This window comes from Eptatretus burgeri, chromosome 11, assembly GCF_056783735.1.
Source record: "Eptatretus burgeri isolate ZD-2024b chromosome 11, Ebu_testis_v1, whole genome shotgun sequence".
Lineage (NCBI taxonomy): Eukaryota > Metazoa > Chordata > Myxini > Myxiniformes > Myxinidae > Eptatretus > Eptatretus burgeri.
The window spans coordinates 36873916-36898007 of NC_140971.1; the positions used below are offsets into that span (position 1 = coordinate 36873916).

General features: G+C 40.6%; 1 protein-coding gene across 1 annotated transcript in view; it reads right to left on the reverse strand.

Annotated features, from left to right (window-relative positions):
* Positions 1-24092, reverse strand: part of LOC147016879 (atrial natriuretic peptide receptor 1-like) — a 93368-nt gene that overhangs the window by 34470 nt on the left and 34806 nt on the right. Inside the window, exons 6-9 of the mRNA XM_085846013.1 lie at positions 23881-24022; positions 17921-17969; positions 17482-17589; positions 17150-17269 (exon numbers count right to left, since the gene is read on the reverse strand). Of these exons, the coding sequence (XP_085702139.1) occupies positions 17150-17269; positions 17482-17589; positions 17921-17969; positions 23881-24022 (419 nt within the window). The remainder of the gene's footprint in view (positions 1-17149; positions 17270-17481; positions 17590-17920; positions 17970-23880; positions 24023-24092) is intronic.

Here is a 24092-nt window from a genome sequence, read left to right on the forward strand (position 1 = left end):
TTTATTTTTGTTGAGTTGAAATAACACATATCGACACAATTGACCACATCACTTGAAATTAAATTCTTGGACTTGAAATGTTTGATAAACACCCTTCTGGAAGAATTTCATGACTTAAACAGGTTGTGGAAGACCATAACTATCAAAATAATATTTGTCCTGATTATTATAAATACAAACCCAATGAGAATGGTTTCCATTATTATCTTCTAAATTCATAATAATATTCTTTGTATATTTAGAAAAGTTTGTTAATTCATCTCTCATACAAATAATAATATTGTCAACTTTTAATTTCTTACAATATTTGGCAAGTTCTATATTTGATGTTGTATTCTTTCCAAATTTTTTAAACCACTCGTCGATGCTCATTTATTTATGAGAAAGATATAAACCATTACCTCTTTTAAGTTAATTTTCCACTGGCTTCTGTGATAGAAGAAAGCATATCTCCAATTAACAATCATGCTTTATCAGGGAGGCTTTCAAGTTTTTCAGCAAAATCTACAATTACACCACTTCCACTAATTTGTTTCTCCAACTCTTTGTTATATCTTTCCAACTATTTTTGAGCCTGTATTTCAGCCTTCCTTTCGTTAGCAGTTTTCACTGCTGCTGAAATACTGCCTGTCAATGCTCCAGCCGCACTTAAACCAGCAAATAAAGGAATTAGAAATGGGAGAAATCATCCACTCGTCTCTCTTATTGAATATTTCTTCAACATTAGTTTTGACATTTTAATTTTAAGTGAGCCAATATTGTTCAAGGTTTTCACCTGTTCACTTATGAGCAAAGCATCCATTCTTACTGCTCCTTTTCTCTGAATTGTATTAATGCTAATCATACAAGGCTTTTGATTTTGAATACAAGATGATAGTTTATTAAGATTGATTTGATTAACGTATATCCGAGTTGGCACTTTACTGCTCATTTATTTCTCAAAATATGAGATTAATCATAACACCACTATCTGGATTAATCTGTAATTCTGTTTCTTCCAAAAGCAAACAACATGTATCAATTTCTTCACTCTCTCCTCTTTCAATGTATGGGGAAGTATCCACTCCATTAGACTTTATAGTTTCCTTTTGAGCACTCAGGTCAATCGTGTAGATTGTATGAAGGCTTTTAAATGCTGTTCATATCCAAAATGGGTTCTTAATTATCCCCCGCCAACCAACGAAGTTGGCGGGGGATATAGTTACCATTGCTTTCACACACCTTTTGGTAAGACTTGTATGCTTCAGCATAATCATTTTTTCCCAATCAATTTCCAATCTATCTCGTGGATAAAGTGTTCCATCCAGAGAAACCTGAAGTGGTTTCACCTTGGCATTATCACCCAATGTATTATTCTTATCAGGAGCAGTACGTCCATCTGGTTTCTTTAAAATGAGCCAAAGGTATTGTGGCTTTCCTTCTCGAACACCCAAATTCCATGTGTAAGTGGTTTGGTTTAGTTTAACGTGTTGACATCTTCTTTTAAGGTATGATACATTTAGTGGTTTCTTTGAGTTGTCTTCCATTTAACATCTCTTCTGTTTTAAGATTAGGAGTATATTCACAAATATACCAACTCATTTAATCAATAACAAATTTATTCTGATCACCAAAAGCATTCGCAGCACCAAAAAGCAATCTATTTTCATTATCATTCCTTTGTAGTTGAAATCTAATTTTAAGCCCATACAGAACTTTATCATAATCACAAAATCCAAATAATCCTTTAAGAGGAACTCCCACAGTAAAACTATTTTCTGCTTTTGTATCATCTTTATACATTCCTTTTCTTTGACTATAAGTATTCTCTTTGACATTGGTCTGCGTTTGTTCCCATTGTCATATCAGGAATAAAACCTTTGACAGCACACTTACCCATTCTATCACTTAATGAATATAGTGTAAATTTCATCATTTCAGATGTAGCATCAACTGCTTCAACTTCTTGTGTTCCAATATACAAATGAACACTATCAAACATTTTCCAGAAGAAATCATTTACGATCGTAGTGTTTGTGTTATTCTCAGCCTAAGTGAATGAAAAATTACACAACAAGAAACTATCAGTGAGAGTCAAATATGTTTGCTGATTATTTATTTCAAACCTTTTTGTTCCATTTGTATTCCAGTCTGTTCCTGTTATACCTTGAAGTAGTCTTATCTTTTAGTAGAGTTTGAGATAAGAATGGTTTCATCCAACTCATCGATACTATAAATTGCTTCCATACTTGTATTTATTTAGTTAAAAAAAAAGATGTTAAAACTTTTGAAACCCTGACACAAGTTTTTGAATTATTTTTTGTCATTCTTGGGGAGACAACTGAGTTTTGCCTTTCTTAATTTCTTTCATTGCTTGCAATTTATGGGATTCCTTTTGGACATCTTTTATACTCTTTATCGCACCTGCTACATTTCCCACAGCAGAAGCAGTTGAACCAATTAGGTCTTTATGTTTCAGAATAGTTGAACCTGTTCCCATTAGAGCAGCGTTTCTCAACCTTTTTACCCTTGTGGAACCCTTGAAATCGTTTTCATCTCAGGGAACCCCTGCATAAAAATTATTATATACCATTATTAATATCTAGCTCTTTTATATTTTTTATCATAGTTCACATGGTAAATATAAATTTTTTTTTGGATACCTGGTTTAAGGAAAAAATGACCCCCTTTTTGTCAAATTTATTGGCAATGAAAAAAAAAACATACTGCTTGTTTATGAGACCTCACACCGAGGTTGTAATTCACAAAAAAATTTTTATTTTTATCTTTTTGAAACCATAATTTTTGAAAGTGTTTGTCAACCCCGAGTTTGTTTGACAATTAAAAAACACACCTCATGTAACTTGATCAACAAAACTTAAACAAATAAAGCTGAAGCAATAAAGGTAAACAGGAGAGAGAGAGAGAGAGAGAGAGAGAGAGAGAGAGAGAGAGAGAGAGAGAGAGAGAGAGAGAGAGAGAGAGAGAGAGAGAGAGAGAGAGAGAGAGAGAGAGAGAGAGAGAGAGAGAGAGAGAGAGAGAGAGAGAGAGAGAGAGAGAGAGAGAGAGAGAGAGAGAGAGAGAGAGAGAGAGAGAGAGAGAGAGAGAGAGAGAGAGAGAGAGAGAGAGAGAGAGAGAGAGAGAGAGAGAGAGAGAGAGAGAGAGAGAGAGAGAGAGAGAGAGAGAGAGAGAGACAGAGAGACAGAGAGAGAGAGAGAGACAGAGAGACACCAAGAGAGAGAGATAGAGATAGAGAGATAGAGATAGAGAGATAGAGATAGAGAGATAGAGATAGAGAGATAGAGATATAGAGAGATAGAGAGATAGAGAGATAGAGAGATAGAGAGATAGAGAGATAGAGATAGAGAGATAGAGATAGAGAGATAGAGATAGAGAGATAGAGATAGAGAGAGAGAGATAGAGAGATAGAGATAGAGAGATAGAGATAGAGAGATAGAGAGATAGAGAGATAGAGAGATAGAGAGATAGAGAGATAGAGATAGAGAGATAGAGATAGAGAGATAGAGATAGAGAGATAGAGATAGAGAGATAGAGATAGAGAGATAGAGATAGAGAGATAGAGATAGAGAGATAGAGATAGAGAGATAGAGATAGAGAGATAGAGAGATAGAGAGATAGAGATAGAGAGATAGAGATAGAGAGATAGAGAGATAGAGATATAGAGAGAGATAGAGAGATAGAGAGATAGAGAGATAGAGAGATAGAGAGATAGAGAGATAGAGAGATAGAGAGATAGAGAGATAGAGAGATAGAGAGATAGAGAGATAGAGAGATAGAGAGATAGAGAGATAGAGAGATAGAGAGATAGAGAGATAGAGAGATAGAGAGATAGAGAGATAGAGAGATAGAGAGATAGAGAGATAGAGATAGAGAGATAGAGATAGAGAGATAGAGATAGAGAGATAGAGAGATAGAGAGATAGAGATAGAGAGATAGAGAGATAGAGATAGAGAGATAGAGATAGAGAGATAGAGAGATAGAGATAGAGAGATAGAGAGATAGAGATAGAGAGATAGAGAGATAGAGATAGAGATAGAGATAGAGAGATAGAGAGATAGAGATAGAGATAGAGATAGAGATAGAGATAGAGATAGAGATAGAGATAGAGATAGAGATAGAGATAGAGATAGAGATAGAGATAGAGATAGAGATAGAGATAGAGATAGAGATAGAGATAGAGATAGAGATAGAGATAGAGATAGAGATAGAGATAGAGATAGAGATAGAGATAGAGATAGAGATAGAGATAGAGATAGAGATAGAGATAGAGATAGAGATAGAGATAGAGATAGAGATAGAGATAGAGATAGAGATAGAGATAGATATAGAGATAGAGATAGAGATAGAGAGAGAGAGAGAGAGAGAGAGAGAGAGAGAGAGAGAGAGAGAGAGAGAGAGAGAGAGAGAGACTTCGTGCTAGGAAGCACAGAGAAGATAGATGGACACCATGCATGCGTCTCGTACTTGATTCAGTCACTCAACGATACACGAATCCACCACGTACAGGACGTCCACTAACCAGTGAGGGCGGTTTCACACCGGCGCCATATAGACATCATTAAATACATTCCCTATGGTTGTTATAATTATAAATAATATAAGAGGTTGAAGCCTCTATTATAATAACCAAGGAGTTTCCAACAATATGCCGTACATGTATAGTAAAATTACGAATATTAAATCAAACAAAAACTATTCAAAATACATTAGCCTATTTATAACTGTTTCTCGCGGAACTCCTAGCGACCTCTTGCGGAACCCTAGGGTTCAGGGGAACCCTGGTTGAGAAACGCTGCATTAGAGTATCAATTATCCCATCTCCTTTTTTTACTAAATTGATGTCCTAAACCCTCTTTCTTCGGTTTATAGTATCCTCCACCAAGATACATACGTTCACCCTTGTAGTATGGGGAAAGGAACATCCAATCCCCTATAATAATTTTATATTTTCCCAACTCGTGTTTCCTTACAATAACCATCGTATTTATTTATTGGAAAACTTCACGCAAGTAAATTCTGCTGGATATAATTTCTCCATTAAAAGAAATCATGCGATTATCTTGGTCGGTTATCCTAAAATGTACTCTCTGTATGTTTTTTTCCAGACACAGGCAGATAAACCAGATTTTTTGGTTCCAAACTGAATTTATAACCAATTGCGGATGAATATGCATTGAATGAAAATATTGTATTTGTTCTTATTCCATCATTTTAAGAACCATCAATGAAATCACAGTGAATTAATACCGAATTTATGCCTGAGGATATTTGAATGACATTTTCACGATAAAACGTTCCATTAGTTTCAATCTTTTATGAGAAGAAACCCAATAACTCTTTAAATGAATTATCAATTGTGATATTAACCTTGTAGTTATTACCTTCACAAACTTTGTTGCGAAGGTTATGTTTTGATCGCTGTGTATTTACTTATTTATTTGTGAATATGTGTGTTTGTTTGTTATTAGCATAACTCCAAAAGTATTGAACTGAATTGCAGAAAATTTGGTGGGTGATTGGTTATTATCTGAGGACCATTTGATTAGATTTTGGGAGCGATCAGGTCAAAAGTCAAGGTCAAGGTCATGAAAAGGTCAAAATCGTCTTTTTACCATAGCGCGGTCAATTTGTATCCAATTTGCATGCAACTAATGCCAAAATGTTCAGAATTCAATGCCCCATCTTGTGATATGTGACATGACACAATGACGTAATAACCCTTATTAGCGGTTGGGAGTCAAAGGTCAGGGGGGGTCACGACATTGCAAAATGTGCGGTTTTAGTCATAATACGGTCAATTCTTATCCGATTTGCATGAAACCAACATCAAAATGTTGACTGTTCTGTTCCCCACACTCTAATACCAATTACAAAATTAAGAGTACAAAGGTCAAGGTCGAGGTCATAAAAAGGTCAAAATCGTCATTTTGCCATAGTGCGGTCGATTTTTATCCAATTTGCATGTAACCAATGCCAAAATGTTGTGAATTCAATGCCCAATCTTGTGATATATGATATGACACAATGACGTCATTACCTTTTTTAGCGGTTTGGGTCAAATGTCAGGGGGGTCAACAACCTTTATTATCATAACATGTTCAAATTGTTATACAATTTGCATGTAAGTAGATTCAAAATGTTTAGAATTAAATTCCCTATCCTGTGATGCGTAATATTTGATTTCTTATAATGTGACCAGTTGTCATCAGATTGACTTGTCACCGACACCCAAAAAGGTCAGGGAGTTCATACAGAAATTGTACAATGTATGTGAATCGGTGTCAAACAGCAGGAAATTTAATGTTTTTAAGCCATCATAACACATATGAGATGGCAGATGTGGTGTGGGATTAAATACCCTCACAATCAACGGTTTCTGGGGAGAGGGGGGGGCAGAATGTAGTGTTGGCGAAGGTATGCGCTCTACTGAGTGCCCATTCTAGTTTTGATGTTTAATCGTTGATTTTGAAGTTTGTTTTGTAATATGTATAACAATATTTTTGGGTTTATCACCCTGTTCTTTCACAAGAGGAGCAATTTCGAAAGATATTTGAGAAATCTCGTAACCTCCGGGTGAAACTGTTATCATTTTGTATCCGCTTCCTGGATTATAATTAAACTTGTTATTTTTCTCTGTGATATTAAACAAGGTATTATAAATTTCCATAGACAATAAAGATGCCTCATATTATTTTGTTGCGTCAAGTTGTAGTGGGTGTTGGAACAAAGATGTGTGATCACTCATTGTGAAATTAAAACGAAGGATTGTCCTTCTCATTTATAAGTTTTAAAACGTCTGAATATAATTATTATAAAGCTCTTTCTTATTCTCTGAAACACCACACTTGTTAAATAATCTTTAAAAGAAGATAATACAAATCATTTTTCTTCCAACATTCAGTAGTAGCAATTATACCATTATTTTATCATCTTTCAACAATAAAAAATAATTCTCATTAGCATCGACAATGTATGATATTTTTTCATTTTCATCATGCGAGAGAATTAAACTCATTTAACAAGGGAAAATATATCTTTGTATTGACATTTATTAATTCCTTTCATATTTATTAACTGGTCTGAAATGGCTGATGCTTCATAAAAACTATTGTTGTTTCCAGCCTTCTTACTACCTAACAACAATAAGTTTATTAACTAATTGCAATGGGTCATTTGGAAGAAAACTAACACCTGAACCAAGCCTACATAATCCCTCAATAACATGTTTCTCATTGTCACTCTTCCTTACTTTACTAGCAACAGAAACCCCATAATCAAGCGAGTTTAGTAAATCAATATACGAGGTGCATCGAAAAGTAACGGGACTGAGCCTGCTGTGTGCTCCACTTACACAACTTGAATGAACGGGTTGCGTCACAGTCTTTCACAACATTCCAGCAATATATATGATTGGTGATGGTTGGCTGCGCTCATTGGGTGATTTTTTACAGGTCTTGCTTTACACGTTGTCTCGTCTGAGTTGTCGCGCTATGAGTCGTGAGCAGAGAGCCAATCTGAAGTTTCTTGCCAAGCTTGGCAAAACACCTTCCGAATCCTTCGCAATGCTGCAGAAAGTATACAGGGAAGAAACGATGTCACATACACGTGCATTTGAATGGCACAAGAGGTTCAAAGAGGGATGGGAGGAGGTTGAAGACGATCCATGGTCTGGAGGACCTTCAACAAGCAGAACGGCGAACAACATCGAGTGTGTGAAGCAGATGGTGTGCGCAGATCGTCGACTCAGGGTGCGGATGATTGCTGAGGAACTTTCCATAAACAAGGAGACTGTCTGGAGAATCATCACTGAAAACCTCAAAATGCGCAAGGTGTGCGCAAAGATGGTCCCCAAGCTGTTGTCCGAGGACCAGAAACAGCAAAGAGTCACTGTCTGTCAAGACATTATCGAGCGCCTCAAGGACGATCCAAACCTGCTCGGGAGAGTCATGACTGGTGATGAATCGTGGATATTCAAATACGATCCCAAGACCAAAGGGCAGAGTCATCAGTGGAAAAGTCATCATCACCAAGACCAAAGAAAGAAAGAAGGTCGAAGTCGAAGGTCAAGGTGATGCTCATCGCGTTTTTTGACATCGGGGGCATCGTTCACTTCGATTTTTTAACCACAGGGTAAAAGAGTGAATCAATGCATGTCCAAGGAGATCCTCCGGCACCTCATGAGATCAGTCTGGGACAAGAGAAGGGATTTGTGGGAGAATAACGCCTGGGTGCTCCACCATGACAACGCCCCTGCTCACAGTGCCCTGAGCATCCGACAGTTTCTGGCAGAGAGGAACGTGCCAAGTCTGGAGCAACCCCCGTATTCGCAAGACTTGGCCCCTTGTGATTTTTTTACTCTTCCCCAAGCTCAAGGGGGTGATCAAGGGGACCAGATTTCCTGATGTGGAGGCCATCAAAAGGGCCGTGACGACGGAGCTCCAGAGGATTCCAGAAGAAGCCTTCCGGGGTGCAGCTAAGCATGGAAGAAGAGGATGGACAACTGTATGACTGGAGGGAAACTATTTTGAAGGGGAAAAGCTGTGATTTCAATATAATTTTTGGAATAAAATTTCTGTGGTCAGTCCCGTTACTTTTTAGATGGACCTCGTATACTCTGCCATCCTCATTTTTTATATTCAATGCTTTATCGAAATAACTTAATTCACCCCTCACAGTTGAACCTTGTCTTCCGTCTTTTGTAAGAAGAAACATTAATCTCAGTGTTAATTAAATAGGTGGTTGAGTAGAACTCAAGGACCTCAATTCATCATGAAATATCAATACCTTTTCTTTTACAAGATGGAATATTGCTGGTTGTTCTGTTGGAATGAGACCTGCTATGGTTTTTGTTTCTGTGGAATAATCATTGTTTTAGAGAGCATTCACAACATAATCAGGGGGTTGATTTATCTCTTCCAGTTGTTGAAACAATCCTTCATCATCATGTTCTAATTCTGCGATATCTTCTCGTTGTTGCTCCATCATTTGATGAAGATCTTTTATCATTAGAAGTTTTTTTTGGGTGTATTCTGTCATAGGAACTGCAGACATTTGTTGGGGAGTTTTTTTTTTTTGAAAGTGTTTAAAATTTTTTCTCTTGTTTTCTTTGAAACGCTTTTTCACCTGCTAATTTCTGTCTGCGTTTCTTCTTTATGTCTTTCTGTTGTTTTAAAACTTTTGAAACCAACTCTTGATGTTCCTTCAATATTCTTGCTTGTTCTTTTGCATCCATTAATTTATTGGAAAATATAATTTCATGAAATGTAAAGGTCAATAGGCGAATTTTCCTTTTCTTCATCATTAAAGTAGATGTGTTCAAACAAATTATTTTCTATAAATATTTCATCAAACTCTTTATTGTAATTTCTTCTTCACTAATACTTATTTCTCTGCTTTTCATACGTTTGTGTTGAGTTTCTTCATCAACATCAAAACCGAATGATAAAATCTCCATTACCACTCAGATGTTTAATGATTTCTCATTCCTTCTGGATTAGTTTCTAATATCCCAAGACCACCAGATTTTAGTTTCTTAAACCCACTCTTACAATGTGAATGTTTTGTTGTACCAAGAGAGACCTCCTCAAATATTTGACTTTCGTTCCTCAATTTCATATGTTCCTCTTTTGAAATGTTGTCATGATCTTCACCTTCTACTTATCCTGGTCGCATTACTCTGGTTGTTGTAGATACAATACATATCACAGGGTGTTTTTTAAAAAAAACATGTAATCTTTTCATTTTCCCTATTCAAGAACCTTGACTTTTGAAAGTTTTTCCCAGAAGCAGATTTACCAACAAGATAAATAATAACAACTATAATTTGTGTATGTCATTGTATGTAAAATTAAAAAAATATATCCCTCAGTATCTCATCTTGTTTCACAACAATGTATTTATATTTTCCAGTCGTGTGTTTCATATAATCCCCAAATTCTTTTTTACAACACAATGTAGAACAATTGTCAAATCATTTATATTTATTGAATTTAACTTTAATAAAACAAAAGTATTGTCATTATTTCTTATCGAGCGACGAGGGAGTTTAAAGTATGATTGACGAAGATAAATATAATTACAAGAGGAATGCCTCCCTCTTGTGTAATAACTATCCATGACCATTTGGTTTCTCTCATTAACACAATCATCAAAGATAACGAGATTATTTTTTGATTTATCCAAATCTTGGGGTGAAGGTATATCATCCGTATTATCACTAAGAATACAAGTTATAAGATTTGATTTCTTTTTACATTTCTGTGTATCACAAAATAGTTGTATTATATCTTCAATGATATAATCATTTGTTTGTTTTGAAGTTTAGAGAAACCAATTGTTTGCTTTTTGAAGATCAGCATTAAAACCTTGTGAGAGTAGTTGATACTCAGGTTGAAAACTTCACTTTGTGAAAATTATTAATTAAAAAATCTAAAAAGTTGGGAGTAAGAAGCATCTTCAAAAGCAGGCCGGTTTTTCCACATCATCTTGAACCAACTATGAGGCATCTCAATGAATTTGGAAGATTTTTATGGTTGTTAAATTTTATCTTATTTTCCCAAGTCGGTAAAAAAAATCATTCATTTATATATTTGGAAAACAGATTATTTAATTTATTATTGGCTTTTTTAGAAACTCAAAATTTTAACCTAAGTTCGGGTTTAATTTCAAGATCATCCATTATTTTATTTATACAATGTCTTATGTTATTTCCCTGAAAATGGCAATCGTGAATAATATATAACAACAATCCTTTGAACATTTCTCTAATATGTTCAGCTTCTTCCATTGAAAGGAAAGGTGTGTTATCACCCTCATACTTTACATTCATTTCTCTAATCAATCTTGTAAAGTAATTAATTTTTGGTATAAATCTTAAAGAATTATATTCCTTTTTTATTTTTATTATTATAATGGGTAAAAAATCATTCATTTATATATTTAGAAAATAAATTGTATCAATTCTTTTGCCTTTTTAAGAAACTATGTTTTATTCTGAGTTCAGGTTTAATTTCAAGATAATCCATTATTTTATTGAAACAATATCTTGTGTTGATATTTCTCTGAAAATTGCAATCGTTAATAATATAGATCATCAATCCATGAAACATTACCGCTATTTGTTCAGTCTCTTCTCTTATCAGGAAAAGTGTATTCTCATCCTCATACTCAACATTCATTTCTCTTATTAATCTTGTAAAGTAATTCATCTTTGGTATAATTTTGAAACAGTTATATTCCTTTTTATACTTTTTGTTTTCATTAATTGGAAAATAATTACACAGAATATACATTGTTTATGGGCTTTTGAATCCCACTTTATCACATGCAGGACAATTCTCAAATTTGTCATATGGAGAATCAGGGAGTTCTAGATGCTCAAGATCTAGTATACTATTCATATTTATAAAGTAACTTTACTTCAAATAAAATTCATCTTAGGTATCATCTGCAGTTCTTTCATGATCATCTATGATGATCTTCTTAATGATGATGACGAGATATACAGCAGAGCGATGAAAAAAGTGACATTGCTTACTGCTTCTGTAGCTTGTCCTATTGTGCAAGATGAGAATAGCAGTAGAATAGTTTCCTTCTTATTGTGCTTTATTGCACTCATATTTTGTTACTTTTACCTAATCGCTGGCAATTTTAGTTGAGTCTGGACTTCATGGGAGTCCTATAGTTTAGTATGGATGTTGGTCGATAATTTGCAAGATTTTGGGTGTAAATTACACTGACTTTTTTCATATTTTTTGAATTTAAATACATCCAACTTGTTTAAATCATGAAAATAACCCTCTCAATCGATTCCTCATGCCAAAGTCACACTGAAAAATGGGGTCATTTGTCTCTGCATGATGTCTAGTTCAAAAGTTAAGCCGATCGTCGATTTTCGTCGGAAATACAAGATGACCGCCAAACGGACCCCTTTTTTGAATACACTTTTGAGGCTCATATGAGAGCTAACACACAGAACATACAACAAGGGGAGCAGGAGACAAGAGGGGTGGGAGAGGGAAGGAAAAAATAGTGTGGAGCAGTGACGTGAGAAGATCTGTGGAAGGGAGAGGGATGGGGTGGGGTACACAGTGTAAACAAGATGGACACGACAGGGACTTTCAGGTCCTTACATGACGGACTTTCAGGAAGGAAAGCAGGGAATTTGAAGGAGGTGGGTTTGGGGTGGATTAGCGGGGGTAGAAAAGATCATGGTTTTGGATGGGGGAAGATAAGAGGTGGTGGTGAACAGCTGTTTTGAAGACCTGGAGGGAAGAGTGGGATTGAAGAGAGTGTAGGAGTTTGTTCCAAAGGTGGGGAAAAAGAGGAATGAAAGAGTGAAGGTGAGCTGTGATTCTTGAGTTTGGTAGTTTTACCAGAAGGGGGTTGCTGGTGGACCTTGAACACTCTGCAGATATATGGGGAGGGGAGGGGAGGGGGACATATCACAGACAGAGCGGGGAGGGGGGGCGAGACCAGAGAGAAGACGGAAGAAGACAGAAAGACCACCGACCTACCTGTGGTGAGAGAGTGAGAGACCCAAAGACTCAGCCTCATCGCGGGAGATACCAATAATCCTAAATGCCTTGGTTTCCATAGCGTGAAGCCGAGAAAGGTGAGAGGTGGGAGCACCAGCCCAGATGGAAGAGCAGTACACCTTCAGGCTGCAGGCGAAAGCTTTGGACAATATTTTGTGATGTGAACATGAAAATTCATTTACAAGACACCTTGAGGATTACAAAAAAGTAAGTGAGAAAAATATATCAACCGGGTGCCTGGAGACCCCATCTTCCTGCTCAACTATATTAATCAAATCTTTCACGACAAATCACAAAAAGAAAACCAAAGAACAGTAATGAATGTGATGAGCGACAACTGTAGTGTCGTGGATAGAAGATGCTTAGCAGGCAGACACGAGCGGGGGAACAGTCGAGCCGGGCTGTGTTGCACAAGCGCGAGCGCGGGCGTACTTTGCCCGCGGCTCCCCTTTATTACGTATTCAGCGCACGCACAAGCCGGGCGGCTACAGCATCACTACAACGCCTCAGGCGGCGCGCACTCCTTTTATTCCTGGCAAACACGATGACCACGACGATCCCTCCTCCCATCATCATGCCCCGCCCTGCATGCCCGCAGGCTATACCACACTCCTCCCTCCTAAAACTATGATTATTAAATGATCACCATCATAATAAGCATAAACAGCACGAAGGACTACGGTATAATAGTAGACAAGGCACAAAAAATGAAAACAGCGAAGTATAACATCACATCACATCATATAATGCGTGGAAGCGAGCTAATGGAGCTGCCCCGGCCAGGTTCCGAAGACGGAGGTGCACACAGCACCTCCCAAACTCTGGCCGCGTTACCGATATGAAGCAGCAAGGCGAAAAGCACAGCAGCCCTACACAGCGGAAACGCCCCCAGGCGGCTCATGCTGACATGGCCCTCGGCGAGGCCGCGGCGATCTCCCGAGCAAACCTCCCCCGGCACCATCAAACGCCTCCGGCCCACAAGGCAGCACACCTCCCCCAGGCAGACCTGAAGCAGATAAACATTCCGAGGCCGGAAGCCCGCTGTCTGGAAGCCGTGGCGCCAGTGCCAGACTCGATTGACCTTGGATGGGGGCGCTGAACAGCGCCGCTGGCTGGACGCACCCAATGCTCCATAAGAACCCACGCACCACAATCAGTTGAGATGCCAATGCCCGTCTAAACGGCCTTGAGCAAACACAGAGAGCTGCGCCCCCGGCGCCAGGCATGTCTGACCTTGCCGCAACCAGAGGTGGGGGTAACGCCGACCAGCGCACCAGTCCTGGCTCCGAGTCGATCTCCGAGACCCACATGGCAGTTAGACGGTAGCAATTCAATTTAAACAACACTTCAACCATAGGCTCGTTATAAATCACTACGAACATCATTTGAACCATTGCAAACTCATTTTTCCGTACAGCGCGTTCTTTCGACCAAATCCCTGCACATGACAAAGCAACTACCCGCGGCCCGGGGCAATGGAAGGCCAACCCAACCTTTTTATTCACCACCACCGCTCCCAAAGCCACCACCTCACATTGGCCATACTGCAAAACCCATCGATTGATCTCCGCCAAACCCACTCTCATACAGGAACTGTTGGCATTTATTTCAACAACGCTAAACTGCATCACTAGAGCAAGGAAAAACAAATATGCAATGAACAGCAACCCACAACCCACATCACGAGTCCGCCACTTGGTTGTTGCTTCGATGTTGTGACTCGCGACTTCCTTTAACACCACGGGCTCGCTGCAGCTCGCCGTCGAAGCTGCCCGAACAACACCGGCGCGCATTGCCCCACGAATGCTGCCGAAGCGCGGGAACTCATCGCGAGAGCTGATACGGCTCCTGCCGCTCCCGAACCGCACATCACCGCTGCAGGCAGCAACGAACGGCCGCTCCCGTTGCATCGACGCGGCTCCCGCCGCCAGAACCTCGCCCTCGGGCCTCGACCAAAGCATCAAAGAGAGCACCGGCACACCTGGAGGTACGAACTGGAGATCCAGCCCGAGGTGCGCCAGCCAGTCCCGACCCAAAAGGGTGGGCCCCTCCCCTCGCACCACGAACACCGAGAGCCGGGCGCGTCGACCTCGGTAGCGCACTGAGACGTCGGCCCTCGCAAGCGGTGCAATCGCTTCACCGGTGTACGTGTACAGCGACAAGGCCGTCCCGACTAGGCGAACACCGCGAAGACCACGAGTCGCCTGCTCACCCATGACCGACACTGCAGCTCCGGTGTCCACGCAAAACACGGTCGGCTCGCCATTCACTTCGATCTCCACCATGAACGGCGTCGTCATCTCCGGACCCACGGAAAACAGACTCAACCGTGGTTGCATCTCCTGCTCCGGCCCGCCGGCATCGCCATGCCCCGGCTGCAGGCCGATCTCCAGGTCACTGGGGTCCTCCCGCACCTCGTCATCCAAGACCCCAACGGAGGCCCCCGCCATCCGACACACACGCTTCAAATGTCCCACCTTGTGACAATGCAAACACACGGTGTTCTTATACGGGCACATTCGTCGTAGGTGCGGACCCCCACACCCCCAGCACCCCTGGAAATCCACCTCGCTCCCGGTGCGACCGTGCTGCGGTGCGCGCCCTCGTCCCGCACCGCCAGACGTGCGTGCGACCTGCGGCACCTGAGTCATCGCGCGGACCCCGGGCTGCGCGACCTGTGGCGCCTGGGTCATTGCGTGAACTCCTGGATGTGCGACCTGCGGCATCTGGGTCACCGCGTGGACCTCGGGACCAGCCGACATGCCCCAGCTGGAGCTACTCATTACGTCCTGGCCAGCGATGGCGCGGACATCCGTGAGCGTCTGCTCGACCGACGAAGCAGTCCCGACCGCCGAGTCGAATGTGACGTCGGTCAACCGCAGGATGGCTGCTACCATCTTCACGTCTCGCAGACCAGAAATAAAACGATCTCTGAGTCGTGCCGGACGCTCCTCTGCCGTGAACTTGCAAAGCACGGCCGAATGCTTCACCCGTGCTACGAAGTCTGCAACGCGCTCCTCGCCACCCTTCGCGAGGTGATCTAACTGGAACCGCGCGAGATGCAACGACTTCTCTGGCGCCAAGTGGGTCTTCATTTTCGCCACGATGTCCTGAAACGATAGCCCGTCATCACTGGGCTTATTTGGAGCCACCAAATCACTCAGCAGCCGGTAGTGCTCCGTTGATAGCGAGGCGAGCAAGATCGACTTGCGTTTCTCTTCATCATCTACATCATTCGCACGGAAGTAGCAACCCAACTGTTCAGAAAACAACTCGAAGTCATCTCCCCCGAAAACGGGTACGCGCCCGTGCGCCGTGCCCTGACCTTCTGCCATGCTCGTGCCGGCGAGACCCTTGGCTCCGTAGCCTGGAACCGCACGGGTTATTCGCTGCCGCCCTGCACACGCCGATCCGAAGATCCTCGTCAGCCAACTGTAGTGTCGTGGATAGAAGATGCTTAGCAGGCAGACACGAGCGGGGGAACAGTCGAGCCGGGCTGTGTTGCACAAGCACGAGCGTGGGCGTACTTTGCCCGCGGCTCCCCTTTATTACGTATTCAGCGCACGCACAAGCCGGGCGACTACAGCATCACTACAACGCCTCAGGCGGCGCGCACTCCTTTTATTCCTGGCAAACACGATGACCACGACGACCCCTCCTCCCATCATCATGCCCCGCCCTGCATGCCCGCAGGCTATACCACAACAACCAATGGAGTTAATCAAATGAAAGAACATATTTAACATTTAAGTCATCAGAAGGAGGTCAGAGAAGCAAATAGCAAAGATGCGGTCATCAGTCTGAACCTGGATAGGATTAATGGCCAAGTCACTGTGGCGCAACTTACACGTGGTATGTCATCACTGCAGAAAAGTGCGGAAAATGACAATTGCATGCCGATTATAGCTTCAGCACTTGTGATCCTCCACGTTTCATAATCAATATTAACGGTTGATTTCTGAAAACAGAAAATACTGGAAGGGCACTCAATAGAGCTCATACCTCCGCCTCTTAATGCTTGATCCACGAGAACATATCAGGCCCAATACCTTTTTGAGATATGCTATATCTCGTTTTTTGGCTCTATCTCACAATGGTGAAGAATAACTTTAAAAATTAAACAATTCTCGTATCCAGATCTAGATCTTCACTAAAATCTAATCAGTTTCTCCTTGTCACACATCTAACCTGTCTACAAAATTTCATCCATACCCGTCCACAACTTTTTGAGATATCCTGCACCCAGTCAGAGCGACAGACAGACAGACAGTGGTAAAAAACATAACCTCCTTCAACCTTGGTGGCAAAGGTAACTTATTAATTATGTGCTACCTGCTCCATAATGCTATTTTTCTGATAGAACTCAAATCAAAACACTAGTTCTCATGCTAACTATAACCTAAATGCCAAATGTAACACCAACCCAAATTTTAATGCCAACCAGAATCCTAACCCTAATTCTAACCACAACCTGAATGCTTACTTCACACAAACTCTCTCTCTAAACTCTAACCCAAATGCTAACGATCACGGAACACGAAACCCAACTCCAACCTTACTTTCATTTTCCATTTTTTTCATTTTTTTTTCTGGCAGTTGAGTTTCCCTCTTACCAGGTTCATCATCATGTCCACCGGGCTCTCCTTGTTGGGGTTTATATTGCATAGAAGTTTCTTCACCTGTTCGAAGCTGGGTCGATGCACTGCGTAAGAGGTCCAGCACTTACGGATCAGCTGCATTGTAAATACAGGAGAGTGGGATAGTTTAGTGTGTTTTACTTTACAATGCAGTTAACGAGTAACATTGGTGGATGGTTGAAAACACATTCTCAAATTAAGTACAGTACAATTGTTGTTTTCTGTCTCCGCCGTTCAAACCCTCCCGGTTGAGCGTTGCTCTACACACTGTTTCCACTATAGCTTCAATTGGTAGATTAATTCCTCACCTCAATATATTCCCCAGGGTTTGGACAGTCATTTTCTGCCTTTCCAGCACAAAGATCAGGAAGAGGTGGTCTCCAGCAGACATCTGTTCGCTCAATGTCTAAACCTATCTGCATCCAATGCACGAACAACGTACTGTATATTGTCACTATCTTTGAGGGAATGTAATTTTCCACTTGATTTGAATAAGTACAGGAGATCATTTGTGACATACCAATTTAGAGCTGTTTGTTTGAGGGTAAAATAAGCTTATTGTATGAAGAAAGTTAGATAAAGCAGTGGGTTAAGTTAGAAATTTCACCATCATCTCCGTTACTGAATATAACCTCTACACACTCTTCAAATGACCCAACTATCTTCCAACGATACATCAATCTCCCTAATCTACTTCACTTTTTCCAACTGCATTGAATGAGAATTTCCATGAAAACAAAATAGTACCGGTATGGCATCCATTCTTGTCGCAATTTCCACGAGGATGACTCCATAACTGAGGAAGTGAAATGAAACAGCAGCACATCACATTGGAAATTGGATCGTGTGTTTAGTAAAACGTACATCTGACATAAAGTTATAATTACAACAATAACATTAACGACCGAGACAGCTATCCTGCCAGGAGCTTATGTGAAAACTCAGTGGGTTGAGGTCAGATGAAAAGCAGTTCCACAACATACCTATTATGGTAAAACCAAAAAAACAGGGGAAAACGTCAGTACCGGATACGTCACCATCTGAATCAACAAGGAATATGCTTGCAATTGGTTACCAGGATCACAATGTGAAAAGCAGGTTTCTGGCATTGGGTTATGCTTCGTTTCGCTAAAGCTGCTTACCTAGATGACTGTATTTGTACCGCCTGAATGATCCGAAAGAAGATTCTCCCAAGCCACTCCAGTTACCAAAATGACCATAAAATGATTATCAACAAGAGAAAATAAGGAAGTCCGAGATAATTATTATCAATGTAATCAGAACCAAGTAACACCATAATCAAAGAAGAAATTCAAGTCATCAGCCGAATACAAAAGTTCCATAATAATGACTTACAAGATCAATAAATGGTGATAATAAGTAAGAAAAGGTTTTTGGTCAAGTCATTGAAAGAAAAGAGATAAAAAAGTTGAAGCTCAAAACAAAGAGAAAAGGATACTGGAGGTAGTAATAAATGATAAGTGAGTAATGAAAATTCTCAACCAAGAACAGCACAAGCAGATAACCCCGAGGGGGGACAACCAACTCGGGATTATCTGTTATTAATTGTGCCTGAGGAGCCATTTGGATAAGCCGAAATGATGAAAAAAAGAAGTAATAAATTCCAAAATAAAGGAAAATATTCAGTACGTCTCGGATCGATCATAAGTTTCAATACTTACAATGAAGAATAAAGAGGTATTGAAATAAGTTATAGTCAAAGCAAGTGCACTTATACCATACAGACAAGCCACAGATAACACAGGAACAAACAACCACACAACAAAATATATTCTACTGCAAAAACAACAAACTAGAATGGCACCCTGTAAAGTGCATACCTCCACCAGGCTGAACAGTTTACATTTTGTATCCCACTGACAGAGGCCGGTTCTGTGTCTGGATCTTAGCTAAAACCTAATCAGCTTGTTTTTGTCACCTATCCAAGTCATCCAGCAAGTTTAGTGATAATCTGTCCAAAACGTTTTGAGATATCATGCTGTATATCATGTTTGACCCTATTTCTCAATGATGAAGATTCACTTTTAAAATTCTCGTGTCCGGATCCAGATCCAGATCTTCACCAACATCGAATAAACTCACACTTGTCACACATCCAACCTGTCCACTAAATTTCATCCAAATCCGTCCATAACGTTTTGAGATATCTTGCACACACACACACAAACAAACAAACAAACAAACCGACAGACAGACAGACAGACAGACAAAGAGACAGACAGACAGTGGCGTCCACCGTCCACCTTCGGTGGTGGAGGCAATTTTTTGGAAGAAACTGGAAAGAAACAATAGTGTGTAATGGAAAAGTGACCTGATGACAAACCCCACATTGGATATTCTGGTTGCAAAAGAAGATGAAGCAGCTTAGACATGACCTAAGTATTCCAACTGAAATGAAACAAAAGAGAATGTAAAACAAACAAAAAAAAAAACTAAAGACAGTCCTTGCTGCCCTCGCCGACGGAGAGTGGATTGCATTTGGATCCATTTGTTTGTCTGTTTGTTCGCACAGAACTTTTGTGTTTTTCTCCGCAATCACCGCTTGTCAGATTGAGACGAAATTCTCACCATCGGTGCAACTACTCATGTAGAATGTTTTAATGATAATTATGACGTCATAGGTCACGTGGTGTGGCAGCCATATTGGAAAATGGAAAAACTTTGGACCTCTGTATCTCTGAAACTGCACCAAGGAAAAAATTGAAACTTGAAACTTGGCACATGGCAAGTACTTCTCATGGGAAATGAGTGTGCTTTTTATGACGTCATAGGTGCCCTCGTTATGTCATAATTGCATATGCAGAACACCACATGTGATCAGTTTGAAAATTTTTGAGGGTCATCTCAGGATAAAATGGTCCACACAAAAAAAGAAATTCATGATGTCATTGGTCACATGATTCGGCAGCTAAATTGTTTGGGTTTTTTTGAAAAAAAAAAAAAACCTTCAAAAATCTTTTTTTCTGAAGTGGCTGAACAGATTGAGGCGAAACTTTACATGGATGACTGTTTTCAGGTGGTTTTCAGGAGGTGAAACAGAGACTGCCTGTCCATGAGGAACAAAATGTTCACACATATGATGTCATTGGTCACATGGTTTGGCAGCCATACAGCATTTACCTGAAAACCTATAAAAAATATTTTCCAGAACAGCTGGACAAATCGAGGGGAAACTTCACACAAGTGTTCCCCAAGCCATAGGTTGGCAAGTGGCACCTAGCAAGTATTTGTCATGGGGAATGAATGTGGTATTTTTATGACATCATAGGTGCCTTCATTATGATGTCATAATTGCATATGTAGAGGGTCATCTAGGGATAAATGGTCCACTATTTTTTTTTTGAGGTGTAATCGGTTACGTGATTCAGCAGCCATATTGTTTAAAAAAAAGATATTTCTTCAAACGAACGGCAGTTTGAAGCCGTCCTGGGCTCAGTAACGATCATGAGGAGAGCCCTCGGCACAAAACTTTGAGAACAGAAAACTTCGCAGCTTGGGCTCCGTGAATCGTGACCCCTTACCGAAATGAAGGTGGATACTTTGAGCCCACCCTTGGAGGACTCCATTCCACATTCTGAAACCCACAGATGTAGATACCAATCAACAAAGCACACACACACACACACACGCACACCCTTTTATTAGTGTAGATGTACGATCGATACATTAAGAATAATGACGATAATAATTAGAATAATAATTCATTTTTTGGTGTTGAACTGTTTGCTGGCTGTAAAGCCTGCGAAGTACATTGGGGCGCCAGCCTCGTTGAATCAGAACAAGCAAACTGTTTAGTGTTTTCTCAGGAAGATTGAAGACTTCTTACATGGGGATGGCACGGACACTCCACAGGTTTAATATAACACAAATCCTCCAAAAATTCTACCAATTCTACCAAGACACACAAGGAAATTAGACGCCGGAGGAGGCCATTCGGCCCACCATGCCTGCACCACATCAACACCAGACAAATTTATCAACACCAGATCAAAACGAGAAAAATGCAAAATGTTTTGTCTTTGTTTTGCACTTTTTTGTCGTTTTATTTTCTTTCCAGGGGAGGGGACATGGGCAACGATGGTTCTTAGGCAAAAAACACACAACATCAACTACACAACAACCCTTGAAGAGACCCCCACAAGCAACACCACACAGATACAATCACCCATTAATGCTCAAACTACCTAAAAGTCTTGCCAACATCCCCATACCCCTCTATCTCCATAACTTCCAGGTACCTATCTAATTTCGATTTAAATTTATCCATGGTTTCTTCTGTCACTACCTTTCCAGGGAGGCCATTCCATGCATCAACTACTCTTTGAGTGAAGGACCCCTACCTTACTACCGTCTTAACTCTCCTCTTCTTTACTCTCAGGCTGTGGCCCCTGGTCATATCGCTGTCTACTTTGCTGAATAATTCTTCTGCATCTATAATGTTTATCTCTTTCATTATCTTGAACATCCCCATCATATCTCCTCGTAACCGCCTCCTTTCTAGTGAATAAAGCCCCGTCTCCTTCAGCCGCTTCTCATTGCTGAGTCGAGTTCGGCCCGGAATCAATCTAGTAGCCCTGCGCTGAATCCTCTCCATGACAGCTATGTCCTTTCTGAGTTGTGGTGACCAGAACTGCACACAATATTCTCAATATGACCTCACTAAATTCCTGTACAATGTTACAACCATCTCTTTTGATTTATAAATGATCCCCCTCTGAATACAACGTAAAACCCTACATGCTTTCCCTATAGCTGCCTGGCACTGTGCTGCCTGCTTACCTGCCATATCCTACCGATACAAACTTACAAACGTATAAAATACCCACCAATCATCTGTGGAGGATTTCACATCCAGCAGCACTCATGAAGCTTTTGGAAAGCATCGCTGAGCTACAAATCTAACTGATCAAAATATCTGATTTGTCATGCTTCTTCTTCTTTTCAGATGGCCCAACTCAAAATTGATTTAAGCTAAGGATTTGGTTGAAACACGAATCGACTATTTTATGATGGGAAGGTCCATGACTACTCCAAAATTTACACAACTTCAAAGGATTTTGCTTCGAGGTGAGTGTCCCTCGAGGCTATCCTGCCAACTCTGTGAAAAATCACTTCTAAACTTCTAGTATCCGGATCCGGATCTTCACCAAAATCAAATCAATTCGTCCTTGTCATACACCTAACCTGCCCAGCGAATTTCATACGAGTTTGTTCTTAACTTTTTGAGATGTCCTGCTCACAGATAGACAAACAGAGAGACAGACGACAGGTGTGAAAACATGACCTCCATCCACCTTAGGTGACGGAGGTATAAGAAACTAATCAACATGACGGAGCCTGTATGAGCCTACACACAGGAGCGCTTCGAGCTCTCCTTGCACACAGTGGATGTGACACAACATGTGCATTTAAGGGGAAAAGGAAAATCAAACTCATCAAAACTCTGGAGAAGATGCCAAGGTTTGCACCAGTTCTTGCCAGACTGGAGCATTCTTGGAACATGCCGCAGGACCTGATCACTGAGCTTGAAGAGTTCATGTGTGCAGTGTGTGGCACGACAAGGTTTGGAGAAATGGAGGATTTGAGACTGTTCATGATTAAGGAGAAGTGTGAAGACAAACCCTCAAATGCAGTTGTTGTTGTTGCTGTTGTTGTTTCGTACGCAGCCTGTGGCTGCTGATTGCATCATTTCTGGAAGCATGGCTGTGTGGCTGAGGCAGTATCCAGATCCGGATGTTGATGTTAAATGAAGCTCTTTTCATTGATTTTTTGGAAATTGTTTTGAGTTTTTTTTTTTTCATCTTGAGTGGAAGGCTAGAACATTGGGATAATGAGTGATAGGATAGAAGACACCAGTCCTCTCCCTCTGAACAAACACAAAGAAAGCAAATAACAGTTTTTGAAGGTGGCCGTGGCAAGCATTATGTTTTCAGCTCAGTGATCTCCGCGTTCATAATGGGCATCGTGGTAAGTGCCTTGAATTCTGGAACACATTGGTGCAGATTTTGATTTGAATAAACCTCTCCTATAAATTCTGATGAGCTTTGAAGTCGACAGTTTTCAGATTTTAAGCAAAATTACTAAATTTAATGAATATTCATGAAAATGCAAATGAGCCAATTAACATAACAACAATATATGATAAGAGGGGGGGGGGGATGCATGGCCTCTATTATGGCACCAGTTTTGTGATTCTATCTTAAATATTTGGCGATATGCGCTCGATTTACGACTCCAGGCACTTTTGTTCAATTTTCGATAGGTTGCCATGGAAACGGCTCAATTTGATGAAGTGAAAATGAGTTACTTTCTGTGAACATTCGTTTTTTTCATTGAGTTGATTCTTAGTAAATCATTTGGTACCCATGAAAAATTGTGCTATGGTGGGGGTGCGGGGGGGGCTCACTGCCCCCCCCCCGGCCTAAAAGGAATTTTGTTTTGTCTGATACCTTTGTTTCTCTTCTTGTGTCTTTTGGTTATGCCAAGATCGCATCTTTCCATGATGATTAAATTTTAAAGCATGACTAATTGGCTTGTAGGGCTCTGCTCACAATATCGCAGCATCCTTTGTTGAACATTCCTCTCCAGCCACCTAATCTCAGCGGTCACATCATATTCACAGAATGGCAGTTAAATGTCCCTGAAATCGTTTTGGTGAGTACATTCCTGTAACTTAAATCACCCACCTGTACACATCTGTGGCCGGCACCGCCTCAGCATGTTCATTCATGAGCATTTCAGGGGGCAGGTATATCTTCTCCAGCTGCTGCTGATAGGTGCTCACATATTCCACCACATCTTCCTTTTTGTACATCCTCAAACCATAGTCTATTCATGTGAAGTATTGGGTGAGTATAGGGGAAAGTAGAAGTTAAAGAATCACTTCCACATAGTCAAA